The 24161-nt window shown below is 36.6% G+C and overlaps 1 protein-coding gene across 2 annotated transcripts in view; it reads left to right on the forward strand.

Moving 5' to 3' along the window:
* ANO10 (anoctamin 10) overlaps positions 1-24161 on the forward strand; it is a 122119-nt gene that overhangs the window by 556 nt on the left and 97402 nt on the right. Inside the window, exons 1-11 of one of the 2 annotated variants that reach the window (XM_027675480.1) lie at positions 2016-2565; positions 2702-2875; positions 4039-4221; positions 6134-6268; positions 7822-7941; positions 10470-11039; positions 13375-13430; positions 14337-14411; positions 15393-15575; positions 18955-19146; positions 21260-21388. In XM_027675480.1, coding sequence (XP_027531281.1) covers positions 2716-2875; positions 4039-4221; positions 6134-6268; positions 7822-7941; positions 10470-11039; positions 13375-13430; positions 14337-14411; positions 15393-15575; positions 18955-19146; positions 21260-21388 — 1803 coding nt within the window. In that variant the 5' untranslated portion in view covers positions 2016-2565; positions 2702-2715. Of the gene's footprint in view, positions 1-2015; positions 2566-2701; positions 2876-4038; positions 4222-6133; positions 6269-7821; positions 7942-10469; positions 11040-13374; positions 13431-14336; positions 14412-15392; positions 15576-18954; positions 19147-21259; positions 21389-24161 lie in introns of those variants that run through there. The other variant, XM_027675479.1, reaches the window with a different exon arrangement.

Consider the following 24161-nt stretch of genomic DNA (forward strand, 5'->3'; position numbering starts at 1 on the left):
CGTGCAGTGAGCCCGGCCGTGCAGTGAGCCCGGCCGTGCAGTGAGCCTGCCTCTGCTCTGCACGGACCCCATAGAAAGGGGCCGCAGCTCCCGCTGCCCTGAGTTGACGTGGTGGTGTCATGGTCATCACAGGTTGGACTCGATGATCTCAGAGGTCTTTTCCAACCTAACCGATTCTGTGACCGCCATCCAGCCGCTCCGTGACGGGCAGGGGGGCTGTGGGGCTTAGAGGGTTTTTTGGGTCTGTTCCCCACGCTTCGGGGTCTGTCACAAGTTGAAAGAACTTGTTGAACATATATGAAAGAAGAGGCCAAGTTACCTCCCGTAGGGTCTGTACTGGGCCTTGGGCAAGCTGTTTGGAAATCACAGGCACGATTTGGAAGAGTGCTTCAAATCTGTTCTAGTTTTCAGTAGTAATAAGCCTGAAAATAACAAATCTTACCAAAAGCCAAAAAATAACAAAACAAACTGAAACAGAGTGGGCTAGGACATTAGGAAGAAATTCTTTACTGTGAGGGTGGTGAGGCACTGGAACAGGTTACCCGGAGAAGCTGTGGATGCCCCATCCCTGGAAGCGTTCAAAACCAGGTTGGATGGAGCTCTGAGCAACCCGGTCTAGTGGAATGTGTCTCTACTAATGGCAGGGGACTTGGTACCAGATGATCTTTAAGGTCCCTTCCAACCCAAACCATTCTGTGTTTCTATGATGATTCTATGGTTCTTAAATAGTCACTATGCCAAGCACAATGATTCTGAATAAATGATAGGAACCAATAAATGAAGTTCACTGAGCAGCACACCGTTTATACACAGGCTTTTTTCAGAAAATAACTGTTCTGCAAAGCTGTTTTCCTAAATAGTAATATTTAGTAATTAGCTTTTCATTCTTAAATTCTTTAGAAATTGCAGTATGCACAATGTGTCAGGCATTATCTTAAAAAACCCCAACAGCTGATTATGGATAGGGATGCATTAAGGTGGAATGGCTTGTCAAAACGGTGTAGTCAGTCATTGACAATCCCAGTTACAGTGCCTCATCCCTGATGATGTTTTCCTTTGTCTGATTCATTCTTTTTGTGTAGATAAGCATCTAAAATATTTTTAAATACTTATTAAGTGTATTTCTTTTAAAGACGTGTACTTGGGTTCAGAGCTGTAAATACGAGTGTTGCAGAATTGTGTGCATGTGAAAGGCAAGTGAAACTAACTGAAAACACCATTGAAATTTTGCTTAAAAGCTTTTTTTTTGCCAGTCGAAAATGAATAGACTTTTTTATTATGATATGCATATGTTTGCAGTATCACTGCATTTTGTAGGATAGTTTATATGAAATACTGGAGACTGTGATTTCTCTTTGAATCACACAAGTATAACTCATAAATGCTAAACTGCATCCTTAGAGCAACTTGCTTCGAAATTAAGTAATTTCACTCTTTGAACAGGAGGGGCAACTGCTTAAAGACAGTGGATAAAATCCTTTCTTCAGTCAAGTTAATAGCAAAAAATCCCTCAAAACCCACCAAAACAAAATCATCAAACCTTCCCCTAACTTTTAAATTAGTAAATTAAGTCTGTGATAGGTTTTTTGGTGGGTTTTTAATTTATTTTTTTTATATTTAGTGGGTTAGTTACCAGATTGTTTTATATCAATACCTCTAAGTTACTTTATGTAGCATGATATAATGATCTCTGTAGAATCTTCGTATAAAATTTGTTAACAAGACTGAAGAGGAGTGGCTGGAGAAAAGGAGGCTCAGGGGAGACCTCATCACTCTCTACAACTACCCGACAGGAGGTTGTTGCAAGGTGTGGGTCTGCCAAGTGACAAGTGATAGGAGAAAACGGCCTCAAATTGTACCACTGGGTATTGCAAAAATTTCTTCACGGAAGCGGTTGCCAAGCATTGGAATAGGCTGCCCAGGGAAGTGGTTGAGTCACCATCCCTGGAGCAACTTAAAAACCATGTAGATGTGGCACTTGGGGACATGATTTAGTGGTGGACTTGGCAGTGCTGTGTTAATGGTTGGAGTCAAAGGTCTTTTCCAACCTAAACAAGTCTGTGGTTCTATAAAGATCCATTTAGATAATTTGGACTTTTTAGACATAAAGCTGTGCTGATGCTCAGTGCTTTGCAGATGGACTTTGTCACAGAACACTTGGTTTATAGCTTTCAAAAAGTCAGTTAAGTGCTTTGTGCTTAATTTACCTATCTGTATGACAGGTGTCTTGCTCACCTACCCAACATAATAAAGGTTTCCTTGGTATGGTTAAAGCTTTACAATATTAACTGAGAAAGTTCCTTCTTAAACTTCTGGTGTGTTTATATACTCTTACCATGAGAAGCTTATTGATTTTAGATATCTGTTTGACTAAGGTTCTGTTAATGTTTTCATTTGCTGACAAATACACTGTAGGAAATTGCAAGGTTGTTTTTGACAATATTTTCTCCCTATCGCTATGCGTAGCAACAACATTTTTCCTACTCAGAGAGTAGGACATAAGTAAGCCACTGAGGACTGGTAGTGTCTTGACAACTGGAGAGGTTTCTCAAGCTGGTCACAGTAATAAGTCCACAAAAATGCGCACCTATGCCTTTGCTAAGCACAGACATGTGTAACTCACTGTAGTAAAGTTTTGCAGTATTTAGATTGGTGCAAAATATTTTTTAACACTTACCTTTTATTCTGTTTTTGTACTTAGCAAGCTCCCAAGAGATGGTGCAAAACCCACAAAAGATGGCGGAAAGCTGGTCATTCTTGGATACTGTTGAGTCTAACTTCAGGCCTCTGGTAGTGATTGAACTTGCAAAAGGCACCAAAGAAGAAACCATAGAATGGTTCACTAAACGAATTGTAGACAAAAAAGCAGATGGAGGTGAGTACAGTATGATCTTCAGTAACAGTTTGAAAACAAATTGGCTGTCACCATAATATGAAGACTTACAGAAGGTTTGTTTTCCAGGAATTTGTGGTTTAATGATTGTTTGGCCAATCTCATTCTGTTTATCATTTTTGAAGTTGCTTCATTTAGAATGAATAGAGCTTCATGCTGCTGTCACGAAAATGTAATAACTGAACCCTCTTAACCCTGTTATTAATGAAAATACTGGCTTAAGGTCAAATACCAGTTGAACTCTAGAATTCCTCTGTTTTTTCTGGTGAAAGCCTGATAACCTGTCTCTCAAAGTAGTTTTTATGTCAGTTTTTATAGCAATTGTCTAGAGCATGTTTCCTTTGTTGCTCATGGAAACATGGTAAGCCTTGCCAAAATGAAGACATCTCACATCCTGTCCATAAGACTTGGTACCATGTTGTAAAGTTAAATTAGCAGAAAACAATTTAATCTTGTTAAATTCATGTTGGATTTTAGTTACATTCTTGGTAGCTTGTAGGGTTTTACAAAGACAATATTTCATCACTCCGTCCACTTCTGGGAGCTGAAGTTAGGCTAATTCATTTGTAATTTCTTGGATGGTTTTATTGTTTCTTTTTGTTTGTTTGGGTTTTGTTTGGTTTTTGGTTGTTTTTATTTTGTTTGGTTTTGTTGTTGTTGTTGGTTTTGTTTGGGTTTTGTTTGGTTTTGTTTTTTTTTAATTAATACTTTTTTGAGGTTATGGTCAGTTATTCCTGTGGCTGTTGGATTTGTGACTACAAACTTGGTTTCAGGCCTCTGTTAAATAAATTAGGAATGTTTCTGTTTCAAAAGTCTAGTCTCCTTAAAACGTGTGGGACTGTTTGCAGAAGCACTGCTTGCTTATGGGATGTGAACATTATGGGAGTAGATCCCAGTTGTCCCCATTATTCCAGTTCACTGTTTTGAGTGCTTCCCCAGAAACAGGGCTAAATCCAAGGATGGCCCTGCTAGATTCTAAACACCACACATCAAGTGCTGTTGAAGACTTAATTCTTTGTGCCCTTAAGAGGCATTTTCAGTGCACCTGTTAAATAGGACTGTTGTGGTGGAAGCTAAAACAGTAGGGCTTTTAGATGTAATTTTAATGTATTTTCTTACTTATTTTGCTTTTCTTTACTTTAAAGGTGCACAACTGCTTATTAAACCATTGGTCACAGAAAATGGACATGAAAATATTTATCTAGTTGGAGCGTCCAACTTAAGGCTGTTGCTGGGAGCTGAAGCTGTGGGTTTGGTGAAGGAATGTAATGATAACTCAATGAGAACTTTTACGTACAGCAGTAGAAAAACTTTCAAAGATTTTGCAGGTAAGCAGTTGTAGGGGTCTTTGTCATTGCAAAGTATGACTAAAGATTATAAGAATTACACTGCTGGATCTTTCGCAGTCTTTATTCTATGGAAGGGTGTCAGTGAACAGAAATAGGAAGACCAAGCCATGAAAAAATACTCATTTTTAACTATGGAAATTCAGATCATATAATGATTTTTTTTTTGTTCAAATGGCTTTTAATTTTTTGCTTGTGTTTTCCTTTATGCTTTTCAATGCTCCAAATACTCTCTTATTTGTATGAAAGATTTTCATTGAAAATAAGACAAAATAGTTGATAAACATGATTTTATGATTAACAGTCAATGTTATAAATTAGCATAGCAGTTTAATTTCTGTGAGCCAGTTTTGAGGCTTATTATCTTATAATTAGCTGGAGAAAATAGAAACATTTTTCTCTATTACATGTGCACATCAAACAATTAAACAATTAATTAACACTAAAGAGCCATTTAGTGGGATTTGGGCATGATTAGGGAAATTGTTCCTTTTCCTCTTTTGTTTTAAGGAGGAGCCAATACAGTAAGGTTTCTTTTTAAATGTGCTACTTGTAAGGTATTTAACCCTCCTACAGTCGCAGAACTCATTTTGCTTTCCAGGTAAATACTGGAGATCCAGCTTAGTCTTGCCAATACTTTTCATGTGCCTGTTTGAGTGATGCCTTTCACCACGATTTCAATATCAAGGTTATTGAGTCTGTCTGAAACAATAATAAAGCTGAAATTTTGTTGTTCGATGCCAGTTCTGTTCACTTCTGCTGCTGTGTGCAATAACTGTTGCAGTGTCTTTTCCTTTGTGACCTTGCTTTCCTGAAATTAGGAAGCCTTGAGAACAATTGGCAGTTGCAAAAGTGCCATTTTCATTTCTTGATGCAAATCTGACTGTCATTGCTAAGAGAGTCTCTAGGAGCAGCTGGAACTCCAACTGCTGTAAATCTAAAACATAATTTTTGCTGTATCTCCTGGTATTTTTTCTTTTTGCACATTAGTAACAAAACCAAAACCATTAGTACAAAAACATTAGTATAATTTTACTTTTGTCAAGATACAATCCAAGGATAAAATAGTTGACTATGCTTAGATGAGTTAAAAATGTCACCTACAAAAAAAACCCCTTGTGGCCTGTGTTGTCTTGCTAGTATTTCTGGTTGCCCAATGTAACTGATACTATCTTGTTATTCTTTGTATTAGAGATTTGCTGCTATTTTAGCTGCTTCTTAGTGTATCTAGGGCAATTTCTATTGTGTCTTATTCCTAAAAGGAGAAAAAATTAATTGGTCGTTATCTGATGGAAATCAGAGTCTTTTTTTCCTGATGATGGGGTTGACAATAGATTTGTTACTGTAGCTTTCAAAAATGTGTGTTTTTTTGAAAGTTTTCTTATTGTTTTACATTTTTCCATGTTTTTATCAGAACTAATTATCTCAAATTACTTAGTATGTTGTATGGGCAATAAGAGCAAGAGACTATGATTCTATGGCATTTGGTGTGAAATGTAAAGGAGATTTGTCCTTGACATCTTACTGGTTTTTGTTATGTAAATACTTCAGGAACTGTATGTCAGAAAGGGTAACGGAGATGCTGAGATTGTCTAATAGTGGATGCCTAAGGAAGAGTCTTTTAACAAGGCACCAGGGATTAATACTTCAGAGATGTCTGTCTCTTGAGTGATTTTTTTCTCTTAGTTTATCTGGGTAGTCAAAAAATGCAATGAGAAAGCTTCTTCTCAAGAAGAAGTTTATTTTAAATAGTGGAGTTTTTGCTAATGGATGTTCATTGTCAATAATAGTCACATAATTTTTTTTCCTGATTCTGGTCATTTTTTGTAGTTATTTGCTGCCAGGATTGTATTCTGTTGCTGCACAAATTCATATAACCTTCTTTTTGATTTAGATGACAATCACAATTTCCTTACAATGGCAGAATGTCAGTACATCATCAAACATGAACTTGATAATTTGAGAGCTAAAAATGAAAAAATTATCCCTGGATATCCTCAGGCCAAGCTGTACCCAGGAAAATCAATTGGTAAGCAATGTAGTTTGTTGCCTGTAACTCACTGTGTTGATGTAGGATAGTGTTCATTGTGAAAAAAATTTTCCTGTAATGAAGAGAAATCATTTGGATGCTGAAGTCCCACTATTTTTAGTCAGCTTTGTTTTCTCGCTGCTTCAGAGTGATAGGACAGGAGGAAATGGATGTACAATGCAACAAGAGAAACTCTGAATAGGTATCAAGAAAGTTTTTTTCACAATAGCGTAACCAAACATTGGAACAGGGAATTAAAGAGATGGTTGATAACTCTGTCCTGGGAAACATTTAGATCTTCACTGGAAAAGGCCCTGAGCAGCCTGATTTAAGCTAGGCCTACTTCAAGTAGGAAGTTGGGCCGGATTACCTCCAGTGGACCTTCCATTCTGAGTTTTTCTGTGAGGCTGAGGCTCTGGCCTTATGGTTTTTTCAGTTGGATAGTTTTCACACGTGTTGACGTCATCCATTATTTTTAATTAGTACCAAAACTATTTATTTTTTTAAAATTACATAATGGTATACTTGGATTGCCTCTGTATAAAAATACTGGAATGAGTAACAGTACCCCAGAGTTATAAATTTCATAATACGAAGGAAGTTTAATTTATTTGGTTTCATTGATCCTCCTCATCGCTTCCAGAGCTTTTCCTTTTCATGGGAGAAAGAAGCAATTAGAGCTAGTGTTGTTTTTATGGAATTAGTTCATTGGCAGAGATGCTACACTTTCTTAGGAGAATTTATCTTACTATTTGTCCTTTTAATAACGGTATCTTTATTCATTAGTGTTGGTCATCAAAGAAAGAATTCTACGCATATTAGCAGTTCAAAAAATGTAAATAAATGTAAATGTAAGATGAATTTACATTGGTAACTGTTTTATATAGTTGAAGTATATTTCTAGTTATGCCAAACAGATGCCTATGAGAAATGGTTAAATACTATCACACAGCTTCCAGTGCCTCCCCTCTCCTGTTTTTGAATTTATTTTCTTTTTTAATATGGTTGTAACTTCCAGAGCAGTCTGTTAATTTTTTATCCACACATGTAGTATTGCTTTCCATAACAAAGTTAAGTACAAATTGTGGAATATATAGTTTTTTTGCAATGAAGATGTGTTGTAATTTATGAATTAGTGTTAACTGATAATTCAAAAATGCTTTTAGTATCTTTCCAATTATTAATACAACAAAGGCTTTCCTCACAAAGCTACATAAGTCATTTCAGCTCTGATCTGTATCACTTTTTTGTTATTGAAGCTGCAACCGATTATACTGAAAACTTATGGAATAGTTAATAGATGTAAAAAGGTTGCTGTTTCTCTTCCAGTGGACAGCACAGTCTTTGTAGGAATAAGTATAACTGCTCTCTATTACGAATAATTTTTTAACTAACATGCAGACAATTTATTTTTTTTTTAATTCAAGTCCTAGATCTATTTCAAAGGAACTTTGGGCTTGCTAAGTACATAATGTAACCTGTATGCTTATGTCAACTTCATTGTCCTTTGAAGGTGTGCTAGGTACATTGTTGTGTTTTTTTCGTTCTTCTAGTGAGAAGGTTATTGACCAGTGGTATCCTAGTTCAGATTTTCCCTCTGCATGATAGAGAAGAGTTGAAAAAGCTCCGTCACAGCTGGTATGGCCGAGTGAGGGTTGGCTATCAACCTTTAGGTATGTGAACACTTACTCCACTATATATACAGTGCAGGGTTTCTTGTGGAGAAGTTTTCAGTTTGTGTGAGAAGACCAAAGGTCTAACTTCCGCTCCAGCATTTAGCTTCTGTAAAAGTGAAATCCTGTATGGAAGGTAAGTATGGTACCAAGAAGTCTGTTGTTTTCACTAAGAGTTTACCTTTTTACATCCCGAATTACCCATTGCAGTTCACCTCCTCAAACGTTACCTTTCTGCCCAGGTTGTTTTGTTGGCCTTTATGAATCAAAGTCCCTTTTTTAAACCTGCCTTTGTTCTTACTGATCTTGGAATCAACAGAGTGGCTTAGGCTCTGGTTAAAAAAGCACCTGCGTTTCCAGACTTGTTGACATGCACAGTTGAGGTCTGTTCACTGAATTCTCTTTTGATTCTAAGATGGCTGTAGGATAATCTTTTGCTATAATGACTCTCAATACAAATGTTCTGGAGTGAAGCACTGGATGTCTCGATTTTCTTTGTCATAGCTTCAGGATTTCTGTACATAGGCCTTTGGTTGTAGTTTTCAAGTTGGAGCTGGGGGGGCAGTTTGAAGGCTCAGCATCTGCACCATGGTCATCTAATGTCATTTTGAAATTAGACCATTGCTCTTTTACCAGTTGGACAAATTTTTTGTCTTTTAGTGTTTCCTGTGTGACCACCTGAAATGGTTCTAGACTTGCAAAATTGGTGGCTCCAGAGTCTGCGGATTCAGTGTCTGTGAGCTTCCATGTAACAGCAGTCTGCAATCACAGATTCTCCCTACCCCTCAGTGAAGCAGTAATGGTCCAAGCCAAGACTGTTTAGTCAAACTGACTCTTGACAAGCTCCTAAATGTCTGGAATTCCCAAAGCTATTTTGAGTGGTAGGCATGTCAAAAGTGTGTTTACAACAGTTTGTTTTAAGTTCATTGTCTATATGAAGACTGCATGTTGCGTGCCAGCATCACTTGCATATATTTTAGACACTGAATAATTTTAAAATGAAAACAATTTTTAGTCTGGCAATGTGGAAAGTTAAGTTCTAAACTCTAAACCCATGAACTTTACTTAAAAATAAGAAAGTAAGCATTTGGGAGTTTGCCTGATTATAAATCTCTGGGTCTTGCAGTTGCTTGAGATTCTTTCCTGAGCTGCAGGATGTTAAAGGTCTGACTCGATAATACCTGCCTCCAGAGTATTGTCTTAGGAGTCTTATTGTCTGCTTGTCTTTTGTTTATATGAGAGAGCATTTTTTTTGAGTGACATTGAATACATAAAAAAAATGTCAACATAAATCCCAGGAACCTGTTAAGTATGTACTAATTTAAGAATGTCTTTCGTGTTGCATGTTTGGAGTGGGAAATGATGCTAATGACCTACACTTGAATGTATTTGTTAATTAATTTGCGATTGAGAGGGATGTTGGAGTTTCATTCTTCTGTCTGTTTACCTTTCCTTCCTGCTTACTTGGTGGGCAACTGTTAACTTCTGCTGTAGTGTTTTGTAAACCATGAGCCATAAGAATATTCTGGTATTGCACATGGGGCTTTGATATGTTAGTCTATTACAGAGGGTATCAATTCAGAGGTCGTGATTATATGGCTGTTTTGTTAAGATGGTGAATACGTAGCAGGGGCATACAAGCAATGCTTTCAAGCAAGTGAAGATGAAAGAGATTTTGGCATTCAAAACTCTACTAGGCACTTCTATATCTTATGTGGTGCTATTTCTAGATTATGTTGAAAAATACTCATATATTTTTTGTTATTAGTAAGATAAGTGAGATCTTATCTTCTTGGAAGTAATATATGTGTCATGAAATACATCCATTACTAGTGCACTTTTCACGTCTCTGTAACAGCTGAGCAGACAGACTTAGTGAGTACAGCAAATGTGTATTTCATCTATCAGTTGTCTGCTGAAGAGAATGTCTCAACCTGGATGTGCTGACATGTTTAAGATTAAAGATTTCAATATACCTTCCATCTGTTCCTTTAGTTTCTTGGAGGTTGTCAAAGCACAACTAGCCCTTTTTGGCCCTGAGCAGGCTGAAACAAAGTTGTTTCCCAGGAGTACCTATGCCAGTGAGAATCTTCAGAAATTAAGTGTCACTTGCTGTTAAAGTTTGGTTTGTTTTATATCAAATGCCATCAATGCAATCCTAGCCATTCATTGATCAGTTCTGTTACCAAGATGATACTGTTTTCAGTTTGGTTGGAGTTTCCTTTTTTTTTTTTTTCTTTCTCTGGATATCTGATGTTGATATAGTAAGTATTGAGGTATTTGACTTCTTTACCATCTGAATGGTATGTTTATTTGTGTGTGTATATATATGCAGCATAAAAAGAAAATAATTCAGATAACCATTTGAGTTTTTGGAATAAGGGAGAAGGAGAAAAAACCCCAATAATATTCATTGCGTTATTTAGAAAAAAAATTCTGGCCAATGGAAAGTTCGTGTAAAGTCAAGTTTGGTATTGTACTGATGTCTGTGTTAAGTGTAGTCTTAATTGATTCATTTCTCTCTGCAGATGACATACGCTGCTACTTTGGTGAAACCATTGCTCTCTACTTCGGCTTCTTAGAATACTTCACGTTTGCTTTGATTCCAATGGCTGTCATTGGGATTCCTTATTATGTGTTTGCATGGGAAGACTATGACAAATATGTGATGTTTGCCACATTCAATCTACTCTGGTCCACGGTGATACTGGAAGTTTGGAAGCGGATTTGTGCCATCCTGACATACCGTTGGGGGACACTGTTGATGAAGAGACAGTTTGAAGAACCAAGACCAGGCTTCCATGGTGTCCTGGGTATCAATCCTGTCACCGGGAGGGAGGAACCAGTGTACTCAAGTATTAAGAGACAGCTACGGATTTATCTGGTGTCCTTACCATTTGTGTGCCTTTGCCTCTACTTCTCGCTGTATGTGATGATGATTTACTTTGACTTGGAACAGTGGGCTCTGGATTATCACAATGAGAATGAGTCTAACTTCAGCAGCTTGATGCTGTATGTGCCCAGTATCATATATGCTGTTGTGATTGAAATTATGAACCGTATCTATCGGTATGCTGCTGAATTCTTAACATCATGGGGTAAGAAAGTTGTTTATTCTTCATCCTTCAAGTTAGAATCCCAGATGCTTAGACTTTGTTTCTTTGTAGAATACATTACTGTGAGCTCCTGTTTAACAGAATTTCAGGAAGAAATTTCCTGAAGCAGTTTTTGACTGTGGGGTAAAAGAGATAGCCATTTTAACTTCTTATATTTTGAGTGTTCTGAGATTGCAGTTTCATATTTGGGTTAATTTGCTCTGAGTCTGACATGCCATCAGAAGGGGTGATCCTGCCTTCTTCCTCAGCTGCTCTCTCCCTTTGGTGTAGAAGTCCCCCTTCCCTGAATTAACTCTTTGTTTTGCTGTACCAGCCGTGGTGGTGACAAAAGGGACAAGGTGAGAGCATGAGGAAGGAGCTCAGAGGTGGATGGGTGGCAGGAAGGACTGCCCTGGCAAGTTGTACCCAAAACCTGGGTTTGCCGAATGTATCTTAATCTCCTCATACATCTGTGCAGATGGCAGGGGCACTGAGATAATGGAGCCAAATCTAAAACCAGCAACTAAATGTCATATGAAAGTGTTTGTGTATGCTACTTATATAACAAAGACTGAGATTTCATGTCCCTATCAAAATATATTTCTCTGGGCACTTTCAGAAGAGGAGGAATATTATAATAGATTGCCTTTTTTCCCCCCCTTGTATGTGTGGCTCATTTAACAGATTGGGCCTTGTGTTTTGTAACCTAACATAAGGATAGTGAAATGCTAGTGTTTATTTTGAATTTTAGCACTTCTACAGACATGTGCAGTCACTTTCAGACAAAGTTAATAGATGAAGCTAATGGAGAGTTAACTGCTTTGTGTAGCTCCATATGGCATTAATTTGTAGGACAGAATCCAGATTACTAAAGCCAGAGACCCAGAAAATTAACAGAAGAAAGATAAAGCAAAAGGGAGATTGATGCAGAAGACAGAATAAAAAGAGGTGTTGAAGTGGGGCTTGGTTATGCATGCCAAATTGATTTGCTCAGCAAATTCAACCTGACAACCACGATAGTAAAAGCAAGCAATTTCTTGATTTGTTTAGGACTCTTCAAGGTTTTTATTTAAATAATGACTTATAAATTCATATCTAGGGTTCAGTTGATGGTTTTGTTTCATTGTATTTACTACACTGCAGGAAAAAGCTTTTTTCCATAATACCCAGTCGTGTTGATCAGATAGACTAAAATGTCTTTTAAAAGGCAACTCAAGGTTTTTTTAAATCCAGATATTTTTGGTTTTAAGCTGATATTTCATATTCAGCAGAGACAGTATTTATGTAATTTTCTACACTGACAGCTTATGCCTTTTCTGTTCTATCCAATATGTTTATGCTGCCATGCTTTGAACTGTCCTACCTTCTTTCCCACCTGGCGTATTTTCAAATAATATCTGACTTACACAGCTAAACTGACAAAGCATGGGAAACAATCTGGGGTATTTTAAGCACACCTCTTGCAGCCATTTATCATGAGAACTGATCATTTAGTGAAAGCTGAAAGTAAAAATTGCATTCAGTCACTTGAGTGCATTTTCCACATGTCAGGCCCCACTTCACACCCCTGTCAGAACAGAACTCTGCTGGTTTGTGCTGAGCAAGGTCCGTAGGCTACGGGTGTCTCCTTTCAGCCTTGTTGACACGGCTCATGTTAGTGTGCTGCCTTCTCAGTTACTCCTTAGCCAGGCCTTTAAAGGTACAATCTGACAAAATAGCAGAAAGAAATTGGAAATCTCTCATTCACTTTCCTCTTCTCCCTGCTAGTAAAAAGCCCTCCTGAAACATCAGCTTCTGACAGTTTATCTTGAATGAACTGAAAATCCTAATTTAGAATGAGTAATGCATCTGTTGAACTTCACATACTCTGGTCTTGCTTTAGAGCATAGAGTCTGATCTAAATTCCTTGCAGATGGATGAGAGCACTTCTTTGAGCATTTACTGGTTTTGAATTACATTTGGTATTGTTACTTTTCATATTATATTCCCATTAGTCTTGCATTAGTTTTCAGCCAAAGAACAATCAATAGCTAGAAACATTTTGTTAAGTGTTAAGAATGATGGATGTTTTTTCTTTCTTTGCAGTAGAAAAAATACTGGAGTTGTAGACAAAAACATGTATGATAATATTGTACATCAGATTAGCTTCATAGATTAAGTTAGGTACTGTTACCTCACTTAAATATAAATTCTTTTCCCCATAAACTGTTGAAGGGACATAAACTATTAGATAAGTAAGTTTTAGGTGGTGGAAAAGTCTGTTTATTCTTTGTGTAACAATGTCTAGTATATGATAAGAACTTCTGTTTACTAATCAATAATTTTGTTGGTATTTTAGAAAATCACAGGCTGGAATCTTCGTATCAGAATCATTTAATTCTGAAGGTTTTAGTGGTAAGTATGTAGTATAAGCAGCTTTTAAGATTATTTAAAAAGACAACTTGTCATGTGTTTTATTAGTGGTTTCCTAGCATTACCTCACTGAGCTACACTTTTGTTCAAGGCCAAATACTAGCACAAATATCAGAGTAAACAAGACTTCTATTGTGGTTACAGTAACTGCTAGACTATTTTAGATGCCTCTTTTTATAGTGGAAGTTGGCTTTTTATTTGTATTGATTGTTCTTTCATTAGGATTCTCTCTATATATATTTTCCTATTAATTGCTGTGGTCCTGTCTTCAACGGGGAACTATTCCATTTTGGAATAGTTTTTGGAAGATTTTATGGTTAGCCATATTTTTAAAAACTCATGTATTAACTTTTATGTACTATCATTCAGACAACTGGTCAGAGGAGGCTGGAAATGTCCATCAGTCTGTTCCTGTGCAGTTTATAGTATATACTGATCTATTTTGTGTCTCTGAACAACTGGCTTTTGTGTGTATGTATATGTGTTTGGTTGCTCTTTCAGGTGTATATTCAGAGTGACACTGGTTCTAAGCAATTGTACTGTAAATCTTAAATTTGCGTATAAGATGTTCAGTAAAAGCAGTTGCCAAGATTGGTTTAATTAATTTCCTTTTTGAAAAGATTGTTTAAGTCTCTTCCAGAGTTCCTTTTTTATTTCCTTCACTGTGGTGGGGGTTTTGTGTGTGATTTTGTTTTTGTTTCGAGATTTTTTTGTTGACTTTTTTGTTAAATCATTTTTCTGATCTAAATTTTAAACATGGTAAACTGTTCATTAAAATTTTCTTTACATCTGCATGGAAGCTGTTTAGTCAAGATATCTGTTAAGTTAGATGATATTCTGCATCTGAACTTTTGCTTGAGCACTGAAACCAAATATTTTTATTTGCAGTTCAACTTCTTAAATTGTTTTGCATCTCTCTTCTACATTGCCTTTGTGCTGTTTGATATGAAGCTTTTGAGGCAGGTGAGTTCCAAGAACATCTTAAGAATGTTGATGAATCTAGGAAAATGAAGGATTGATTGAAACAGGACTTTAGTATTTAATTATTATTCTAAAACATTAGCTTGACAATTAATATATTTCATATATATTTTCTTAGAAATCCATCTTCTGTATTTAAGTTCCCCTAGCACTGTTGCAGAATCATAATGGAATAGAACAATTCTTTCCCTCTGTATAAATGAGGAACTATTTTCAAATAAATGGATTATTCCCTTATACAGATGAGGCTGGGAGATTTTCATTTCCTCTTTATTTCCTTTTACATTAGAAAATTATTATCTCTGTAGTCTTCTTAATGAGAGACTCTTGATGATGGGAGCATGATTAAGTTTATGGCTACAGTGAGGATCTGTGAATAAATAAAGGCAAAAATAATTTGTAGTTAGTATTTTAAATCAACTTTCTGTTGTTAATATCTTTCATGCACTCAAATGCATGAAAAATGGGTATAAGGAAAATATTTTTGCTCCAAACATAATGAGCAGTACAACAAGAACTTCAGCTCAAGATCTCTGTTCCTCTAAAGTGATCTCTAGCAAAACACTTCACATATCTATACCAGACATGACATTTGTGATATTTCATCTACCTTCAGATAAAAGCAAGAAGAAAAAACATAGAAAAATAAAGGGTTTTGAGCTCTGTGATTGTCACTGGCATATGTTAAATGTTACCTTTCATTGTACTTGGTGCACTGTGTCCAGGATACATCCAGGTCCACAAAATATTTAGTCTTCTAACTCCTAGTTTGTCCTTTTCAGTGTATAGCACAGAATGGGAACTGGAGCATCTATACTTTTCATATGCTATTGCTAGGTTTGTTAGGCTGGCCTTTTTCTGTCATAGTATAATAACTCACAGTGTTACTAGAACACACAGAATTGCAAATGATCATACATTTATCACAGTTCTATTTATTTTTATTTCTTTTTTAAACTTAAGAGCTTGGCCACTTTGCTGATAACTTCGCAGATCCTCAATCAGTTTGCAGAATCCTTGCTTCCTTACTGGCTCCAAAAGAGACATAACAAGAGGATGAAGAAACTCTCGTGTTCTCAGAAAACTGATACAGACCTGTCGTTAGCTGAACAAGTCAATATGGAGAAAGAAATGGGAACCTATTTGGTATGTTCTATCACTGTAAAAGAGTTAAAAGTTTTCTGGGCTGTAGTTGACAGAGACATCAGCCAGGGCAAATGAAAATATTTCTGGCTGTCTGGCCTGACAGCTTATTTCCAGCTTCATCAGTTTTGCCGGTGGTATTGTTTATGCAGCTACATGGTGCTATGGATCAAGAAATGGATACAGTGCAGGATCCCTGTTACACCAGAATGAAGTGGAAAGAATGAACAGCTGTATTTGGAGCTACTTAATCCTGTATCAGTGGAAAGAAGTATTTGTATAATATACCCTTAATCTCCAAGGGTAACCTGAAGGCTACCAGGATGAGTAGCCTGGCACAGGGAAGAGGGAGGTTGTTCTCGTTTGATTTTGCGGTGATACTAGTTTAAATGGTCAGTTAAACTAAAGCCTGAGAGAGAGTGTGCTCATGCGCGGATGGGGCAAGAAATGGAGAGAGCAGAAGAAACCAACTCTTCAAAACAATACTGCTGCTGGAACCTCTTGCTTTATGAAACCGCGGCTTTTGCATTCACTGTCTTCCTGGTTCTGTTCCTGACCACCTCCTACCCAGTATAATTTTTAATTGTATTTAACACACTTCTTGCAATTCACTATTTGCAGTGCTAAAGGAATTGACAAAGTAGATATCAGCATGTATGTTAAGGCCTTAAAGACTGGCTGATAGCTTTCTTGATCAGGTGCTGCAAGCATAGTCACAAGAGTCTTAATACTGTATGATTTACAGTACTTCTACAGAGTAAGAATTACATGTAGATAGTGTGCCTTTTATGTAAAAGTTAGAGATCAGCAGTTTGAAATTTGATATTAATACCGTATCACATTCCTCTCTTCCTGCATGAAGTGCCATGAAATGGGAAGAGGAGAAAGAGATAGCACCTTTACAATTGAAAAACTGTACAAATGTTACTGCTTGCTTTCCTATGTGAAGACTGGTATTTCCCATGTTTGATGCGGAAGGAGATAGATTTAGACAGCATGTCTGTCTTGCATTGGGGAACACAGCAGATATCCCTGAGTTATGTCTGAACTGATCAGCATAGTCCAGCACTGCACCTGCACAGCTCCAAATGCTGTGTGTCAGCATCAGGCCTTGGTATGCCTGAGCAGATGAGCTCTGCCTCTTAGACCTGAGCTGACTTCTATTCTCAGCTGTCACATACAAAGCCAATGTGGTGTCTTTGAGTCACATTGCCCAGTGCTTCTTGTGCAGAGCTGGATCAAATGAATCTGCACCTGTTGTGCTGTTGTGCCCTGAATAGTTTTCTGCAGGGACCCAAGAGGTCAGTTGTAGAGTTAGGACTTTGCTTTGAACATGTCCACTGCTATCCTCAGTTTCAGTTCAAAGTACTCAAGGCCTTAATTTTATTTTCAATCTAAATATTGTAATTGTGCTGTGCTTGTGAACACGTGATATTAGACCACTGATTTGTTTGCAAGCAGTGAGCTGTCAGCAGGCAAGAATATTTCTACAATTAAAACTGTCACAAGGGGGAAGCATTTGACTATGTTTAGTACCTGAGGAGTTTAGCAGGCGTCTTGGCAGAATTCTGTGTTTCAGGCTTTTGTCTTTTGTTTTCCTTCCTTTACATGCTCTTCAGCATTTAATTTACTATTTTCTTTGTCCTTGTTCTTTCTCACTTTTCAAATCTCCAGGCCTTAACCCTATTTAAGATGCAAAAACATGCTACAGTAATTTTTAATTATTTTTTTAGAATTTCTGCTTTTCTCCTCTAGTTCATTTTCTCCCTGAATTTCTGAATTTTTGTTGGTTTTGTTTTCTTGATGCTGTAGTTCATGTGCTGATCTAACGGCTGACAGTGGCACAGTTAGAAATTTCTTGAACATCATATCAGACTCCCTGTTTTCTAACACAAAGTTTCATAAATAAATACTTATTTTCTTTTCATACTCTCCTGTTCTAAAAGTCAGCAAAGAAATAAGAAGAAAGGTGTGAGGAAGCAGTGGGAATACTGTGCAGTTACCAGAAGGAGGGGCACAAAGGGAAGCAATGCTCTCTGACTACAACAGTTTTGTCTGAAAAAGGGATAGCAGGAACAGATAATGTGGCTGCCACTCCAGTGAGGGATCCTGCACAAATGTCCCTAAGAAAGACCCTAATAAAATTCAGAGTTTGTACAAAATGTTTCTGAGGAAAAATCTTAATGGCTTTGGAAGTCAGGTAGCTCTTCATGGTTTGGCCTGCAGGTCGGTTTGTCAGACCCAGCTAAACTGTGCAACTTAAAAATGACCTCAAATGAAAATGCAACTAATGAGCACCCTGTGTTGATTTCTGAGCTTGCAGGCTTCTACTACCTCTCTCTCTGTTTACTAGGGAAAAAAGCAAGAGATGCTGAAAAAGGGTAGTCAGTTTAACAGCTATAATGGGCAAAAAATATTAGAGAACCATGTGTCTGAACCGAAACCAATTTTATGTGGTTCCTGTAATAATCTCAGTTTAAGATTTAAATTTTGAGAGATAGGACAATATGTGGGTCTGTGTAAATATAAGATAGCTAGATCCCAGTTTAACTTGTTTGTGGTATTTCACCATCCCTTGTTCAGTGAATGCTTTTTATTAAAAAGTGGTTGTTTCAGTTCTTTCATAAATAATTGCTGCAGTAATAGAAAACTATTATTAATACTACAAAACCAATATGCAAATATATGATAAAGCTACATGTGAATACTTAATAAGCATGTAAGTACCCACATTCTTGGTTTAAAGATCAGGTGATTGATGTGTTGTGGATTTGTTAAAATAGGTTTTGTTTGTTTGCACTAGTTGTTTCTTTCAGATGTCAGTGCTAAATTGTGTCATTTCATCCTTCAAGTGGGCCACTAACTCTGACCTACTCATTTTGAAATAAATAAGCAGAAGTACAAGAAAAGAGTTGCCTATCTACCAAACCAGCCTTTCTGTTACGTCTTTTATGGACAGTCTGAAATACTAGGACTTCTATTGCCACAATGCTCTTAGGAGAATATTCTGACAGTTTAAATGCATGGTGCTGTTTTCCTATTCCCCACTGTTCCTTCTGTTACTGCTTTGCTGAGATAGTCAGGAACTTGAATTGGATGAATATATTCATACTTCATGTTATAAGGATAAGAAGTGTGACTTCCAGAAAATGCATTAGGTAAAAGGAAAAACCTTGGCCTTCCCTTATAAGAAGTTTTGAGTAATTGAATAATTCCAAATTAACTAGATGAGAGTTTTTTAATTGTTGTTTTCTATTAGCAGTCATTCCCAAAAAACTGATTCAGGATGAGAAAATATGTTTACAACTGTATTGTTATTGCTGTATTTCTTCATCTGTTTTTTGTAGGTTACAGTTGTTCTTATTTTTGCTCTGTTTTTCAGGGTACTTTTGATGATTACCTGGAGTTGTTCTTACAGTTTGGCTATGTGAGTCTTTTCTCATGTGTTTATCCACTGGCAGCTGTCTTTGCAGTGTTAAACAATATCACAGAGATCTATTCTGATGCCTTAAAGATGTGCAGAGTTTACAAGCGTCCATTTGCAGAACCCACAGCAAATATTGGTGTTTGGCAGGTAATTTTTTTGTCTTTTTTCTGTTCATTTGTTTTAAAAGAGGTTTCAACAAATGTATTTAAGCTGTGTGTTTGGCCCATGAGCCGCTTCAGAGTTCAGTACGTACTTTGTTCTCTTCAATGCCTTAGAATGTTTTCTATCCAACTATACATCCAAGTGATTTTTTTTTGGTGGGGTTTTTGACCATGTGTCTTTCAGTTGCCTTTGAAAAGAAAACAAATCTTTCTTTTAGTTCTTGTGTATGTATTGTACTCCTGTTGCAATGCAACAAAGCAAAGCTTCCAGATACTGCCTGGTACTCTTTATAGCCCATGTATTTTAGAAATGGTAATATCTGATTTAATCTCAGAAGCATGGAGCTCAGCAAGGGTTTCAAAAAAATGGAAGAATAGATAAGACACATGCTTGGCTTGTGCCCTTGTGATCACTGGTACTCAAGGTGACTAATTTTAAAATAACCTGGATCTGTGAGCAGGAGCTGGAACTTTCTGCACAGCCTGAACACTGTAGTCTATCCAAACAATTTCATGCTAGTAGTACTGGGTTAAAGATTTTCTGTCCTCAGTTGTTTGCCTGTGCAGTCATGCTAGCACCAGCTGTTTTGGAGCCTGTTGAATGTGGTGCATCAGTGAACTGATCCTGACCAGAGTTTTTTCTGGAAAGAAAGGAGGCAACTAAGTTTCATCCAGAGACTCCAGCGTTCTCTAATAGCAGTGGCTTGATAAGGGAATGTGAAGTCTGTTGGGGGAACTTTCTAGGGAATGATCCATATTCTAGTTTTATTTAACAAGTTTTCTAGTGATATGTAATGGAGACAAAGGGCACAATTAACAATTAATCGATTATTTAATTTGGAAGGGGTGTAAATATTATCAAATGAAGCAAATGAGAGATGAGAAATGAAAACATAAAATCTCAAGTGAAACATACTGTAAAAACATGCAAACCAAGGATTCTGAGCAATGTTCACTAGACACATAGATATTGAGGTGGACTTATACAAGAAGTCTTTTAATAATATGTCATTAAAATGTGTGAATTATAATCTGATTGCATTTTAACATGGAATGTATTTTCTCAGTCCAAATCTATATTGCTGACATCTTGATGGCATAGCTGCATTGACTAGTGGTGTGAGCACCAGAAAAATCAGGCTGTGGTCATAAGTCACAAGCATAGCTGCAGGTATATGAATAGCATTTTGTTTGGCTAGAATAGTTCGTTTCAATCAAGGGAGTAGACTGAAAAATTATAACAATATTGGTACAGTCTTTTATTTTTTATGATGTCATTTTTTAAACTAATAGTAGAAATGAATTTGCTTTTTGAATTAAAAATAACTAAATTTTCAAGTTGTCTCTTTCATGTGGGAAGTTAGAGTATTTGCTGAAAGATTTCTGTTAAAGGAATACTGGAATTATTTTACCAGGTGAGCTGACTCACCAGCTTGTTTTCAAGGAGAAAGCTACTTCTGCTAATTCATTGTGACAGTTCCTACAATTCAGTGTCAGTCTTTCTCCTTCCAGACAGGACCTTGGAATAAGTAACCATTATATTGCAAATGTAATTGTTAAGCTGTATTAATATTTTCAGACATTTTGTAGGAGCTCTGTAGGCAAGAGCTTCTTAGACTTGTGCTGTTGCATGTGTTTAAATGTAAATCTTTCTTTCAATAAATTTCAGCTTGTGCAACTAGTTGTGATTTAGAAAAATCATTCTAAACCATCCTTACCTTTTCCCATTACTTAGCATTCAGCTAAAACATCCAAAACCAGTGTTAAGAATATTAGTTCCTCTATGAACTTTGTGATTTTTCCTTTATCCTGAAATAAATTTGTTCAGGAGTACAACTGTAGATGAGTGCATACTCTTTTGCGTGTTCAGGTTACAACTTCGTTGTGGTTTTGTCTTTGCCTGTCAAGCTGATGAAGTCTGGACTGCTTGCCAAACAAGTCTTATGCCATAGAATTCAAAAAATGAAGGAAAATAAAAATTTAGGCTAATGGGTCTTCTAAGGCTTTAATGAAGAGAGAGGTATTGTCCAGAGCAATATGGGGACTGGTAAATTAGAGGCAATGGTCATAATTATAAATATATTTGTGGTTTATTTCAGTTGGCTTTTGAAACTATGAGTGTAATATCAGTTGTAACTAATTGTATGCTGATTGGAATGTCTCCACAAGTGGATGCGCTTTTCCCAGACTCAAAAATGGACCTTGTTCTGACTGTGGCATTCGTAGAGGTAAGTGTGCCTTCAAACAATGCATGTTTTGGCAAATAACACAAACACCAGTGAAAATGACAACAGGAAGTAGACTTTCCCTCGCACCTTATATTAAAAGGAAATGAAGATTTCCCTATCAAAGAAGAGTTTCAAAGTCTTGCTTTTTGATTTCTTTCTTTTCTGTGTTTCCCTGTACTGTGAATGCTGTTGCCATACTTTCCCATGCATTCCCAAGATACTGTTTATTTGTGGCTTCATGTATTTCAGGTATTTAGTAATGCTATTTCAAGAAGTAAAATAATCAAATTTTTGTGAACTGGTTATTTCTCTGCTTGGTTTGTGACCCCAGCGTATCTTAAAAAGACTTTGTACATAATCTTTGTAGATGTATCCTGTAAGGCTTATGTGAAACAACTATGGATGATGACTGTAAATATTGATAATCGTAACAGAATTTGGGTTTAATCTTTTCCTAATTCTGTGTAGTAAGCACTTGAGTGTCATTCTTTTTCAAACGCGGAGGGGTGTCTGTGGACATTTTACATAATAACTGAGATTGTAGGACTTTGCCCTTATATATCTTCCCTGCGGAGTTTTCTTGTGTAACATTGCCTTGACTTCCATCATTATGCTATTTTAGCCTTTAGGAACTGGATTACTTTCCTTGTGGCAAAAGGTCTGGATTGTGTCTTTGTAGTTATCAAAGTGCATCGCCTTACCGAGGTGCATCAGGAGCACATATTTCTTTGTTGTTCTTTTTACAGGTGTTAAATGTTATGCAATGAATTATGAGCTTGCTTTGAATTTTATTTTCCAAGCCTTAAGGTTTGCAGAATTAGCTCCAAATATGAATCATGTCAGCTAGTTTGCTGAAGTTAGGGTCTACAGGCAGCCCAATTGAATTGTTCTTCAATTATGCCTGTGTGAACGTTTACGTTAATCTCAATGAGATATTGTAATATAAAACTAATTTGGTAAAATAATTGTAATTATATAGTTTATTACTGGACAACGTATCTAGAGAGATCATATTATGAAAACTGTATGACTAACTGTAAGTAGGATGGATTTATGGCAGCTTAAAGAGATGGAGCTGTTTTTGCTTTTGCTTGCTGTGTATTCCCCTCTTATCTGTTTGAATGTGAAGCTGGCTGGGTGGTCTCTGGGCTGACCTCTGTTTCCTGGTAGGCCACAGGAGAATATCAGCGTTTTTCTCTCTAAATTTAAATTCTGCGTATATGCAGCCCTTAGGGGACAGAAATTGCAGCATGGTAATTAGGTAGCTCTTGGAATTACTTTTTAACATTGTATCTCAAAACAGCTATAAATATGGTGGAAAGGGAGATTCAGAAAACAAAGGGAAGAAAGTTTGGAGAGAAAAGATAAATTAGTACTGAGGGGAAGAGAGGGGGAAAATGTTGTCTTATACAGAGAAGCAACTTTGTTGAAGACCACCAATCTATAATTAACATTGAATGAAGGGACGGTTGGAGGCTAATGCTGGATGAGCTAGAGGAGAGAAAAGGTAACCATTTGGTTACAGAAAAGTTTTCTTTTCTTCTCATTCTTAATTAAAAAAACCCACCAAAACCAACACCAACAAAGCAAGCCATAATGCACTGGTCAGAAAAGGTCTATTTAAAAAATAGTTTTAGTCAGAAGTATCCAGTATGCTTGATAATGTTAAGTATGCTAGTTTGAGGGGTTTTTTTGTGGCTGTTTTTCTGTTATTACAAACTGTTTATTGTCTGAGAAAACACAAAGATACAAAACCAACATATGAATCTTACAGTATGTTTCTGCAGCATAACGAGCCATTTGATTTTTTTGGAATGTTGTTGGTTATAAACAGTTCCAAAACTATTCATTGTGAAATGTAAGACTTTTGCAATCTCCATAAGGACACTCTTTCAGTACCTTTTAAACAATATTTATCAACTTTATGGGTGTGGGGTTTTTGCTTGTTGTTGTTGATTTGTTTTAATATCTAAAGACATAGAGACTAGCTCAGGTTCTCCAATCTTGCAAAAAGTTTTGTAACACAAATTATGAACTTTCTGGAGTCCAAAAGCATTCTCCAAAGTGAAACACATTTTATACAGAAGTTTTATTTTAAAAACTATATGAAAATGAACACAGCACACGTAAGTTTTGCTTCTGTTGAAGATGTTTTCAATTGTGTTGACAGTTTAAACATATCCTCAGTTACAGAAATGTTTTTTTATTAGGGGTTCTGCTGTACATATTTCAGGTTAAAACATTGATTACTAAATGTTGAAAGAAGGGAGTAGTACTAGATGCTGTGGGATTATGAACAGCAGCAGTACAGATTTATGGCAGTTTAAAGAGATGAGGCTGTTTTTGCTTTTGCTTCCTGTATATTTATTCCCATCTTATCTGTTACACTGGGACTTTCTTTTATCTGGTGCATAAAGACCCAGATTAGGGAATTGATCTGGGAGAAGCTGTCTGACCCAGTTCACTAGGGAGTAGGGCAGAAGCAACTATGTGTGAAAGACACACAGTAGTGCTATGGTAGGTTTGTGCTGGATTAATTTGTGGGACGTCTGCACCACTGACCCTTTTTACCAGTATTCCCATGCACCTTTACTATATTTATTAATAATTAAACTCTGCATTTAAGTGGTAAAGAAAAATTCAGGAACAGAATAGATCACGTTAAACCTCTAGGACAAACCTGGTGCATCTAAATTACATCAATGTCAAGGTAGGAAAAAATTCGGATGTATCAGGGTGTTGATAGGAAAGTGTTTTAGATCACCTAGCAGAG

Source organism: Neopelma chrysocephalum, unplaced genomic scaffold, assembly GCF_003984885.1.
Source record: "Neopelma chrysocephalum unplaced genomic scaffold, ASM398488v2 Primary Assembly neopelma1_26, whole genome shotgun sequence".
In the NCBI taxonomy this organism is placed as follows: Eukaryota; Metazoa; Chordata; class Aves; order Passeriformes; family Pipridae; genus Neopelma; species Neopelma chrysocephalum.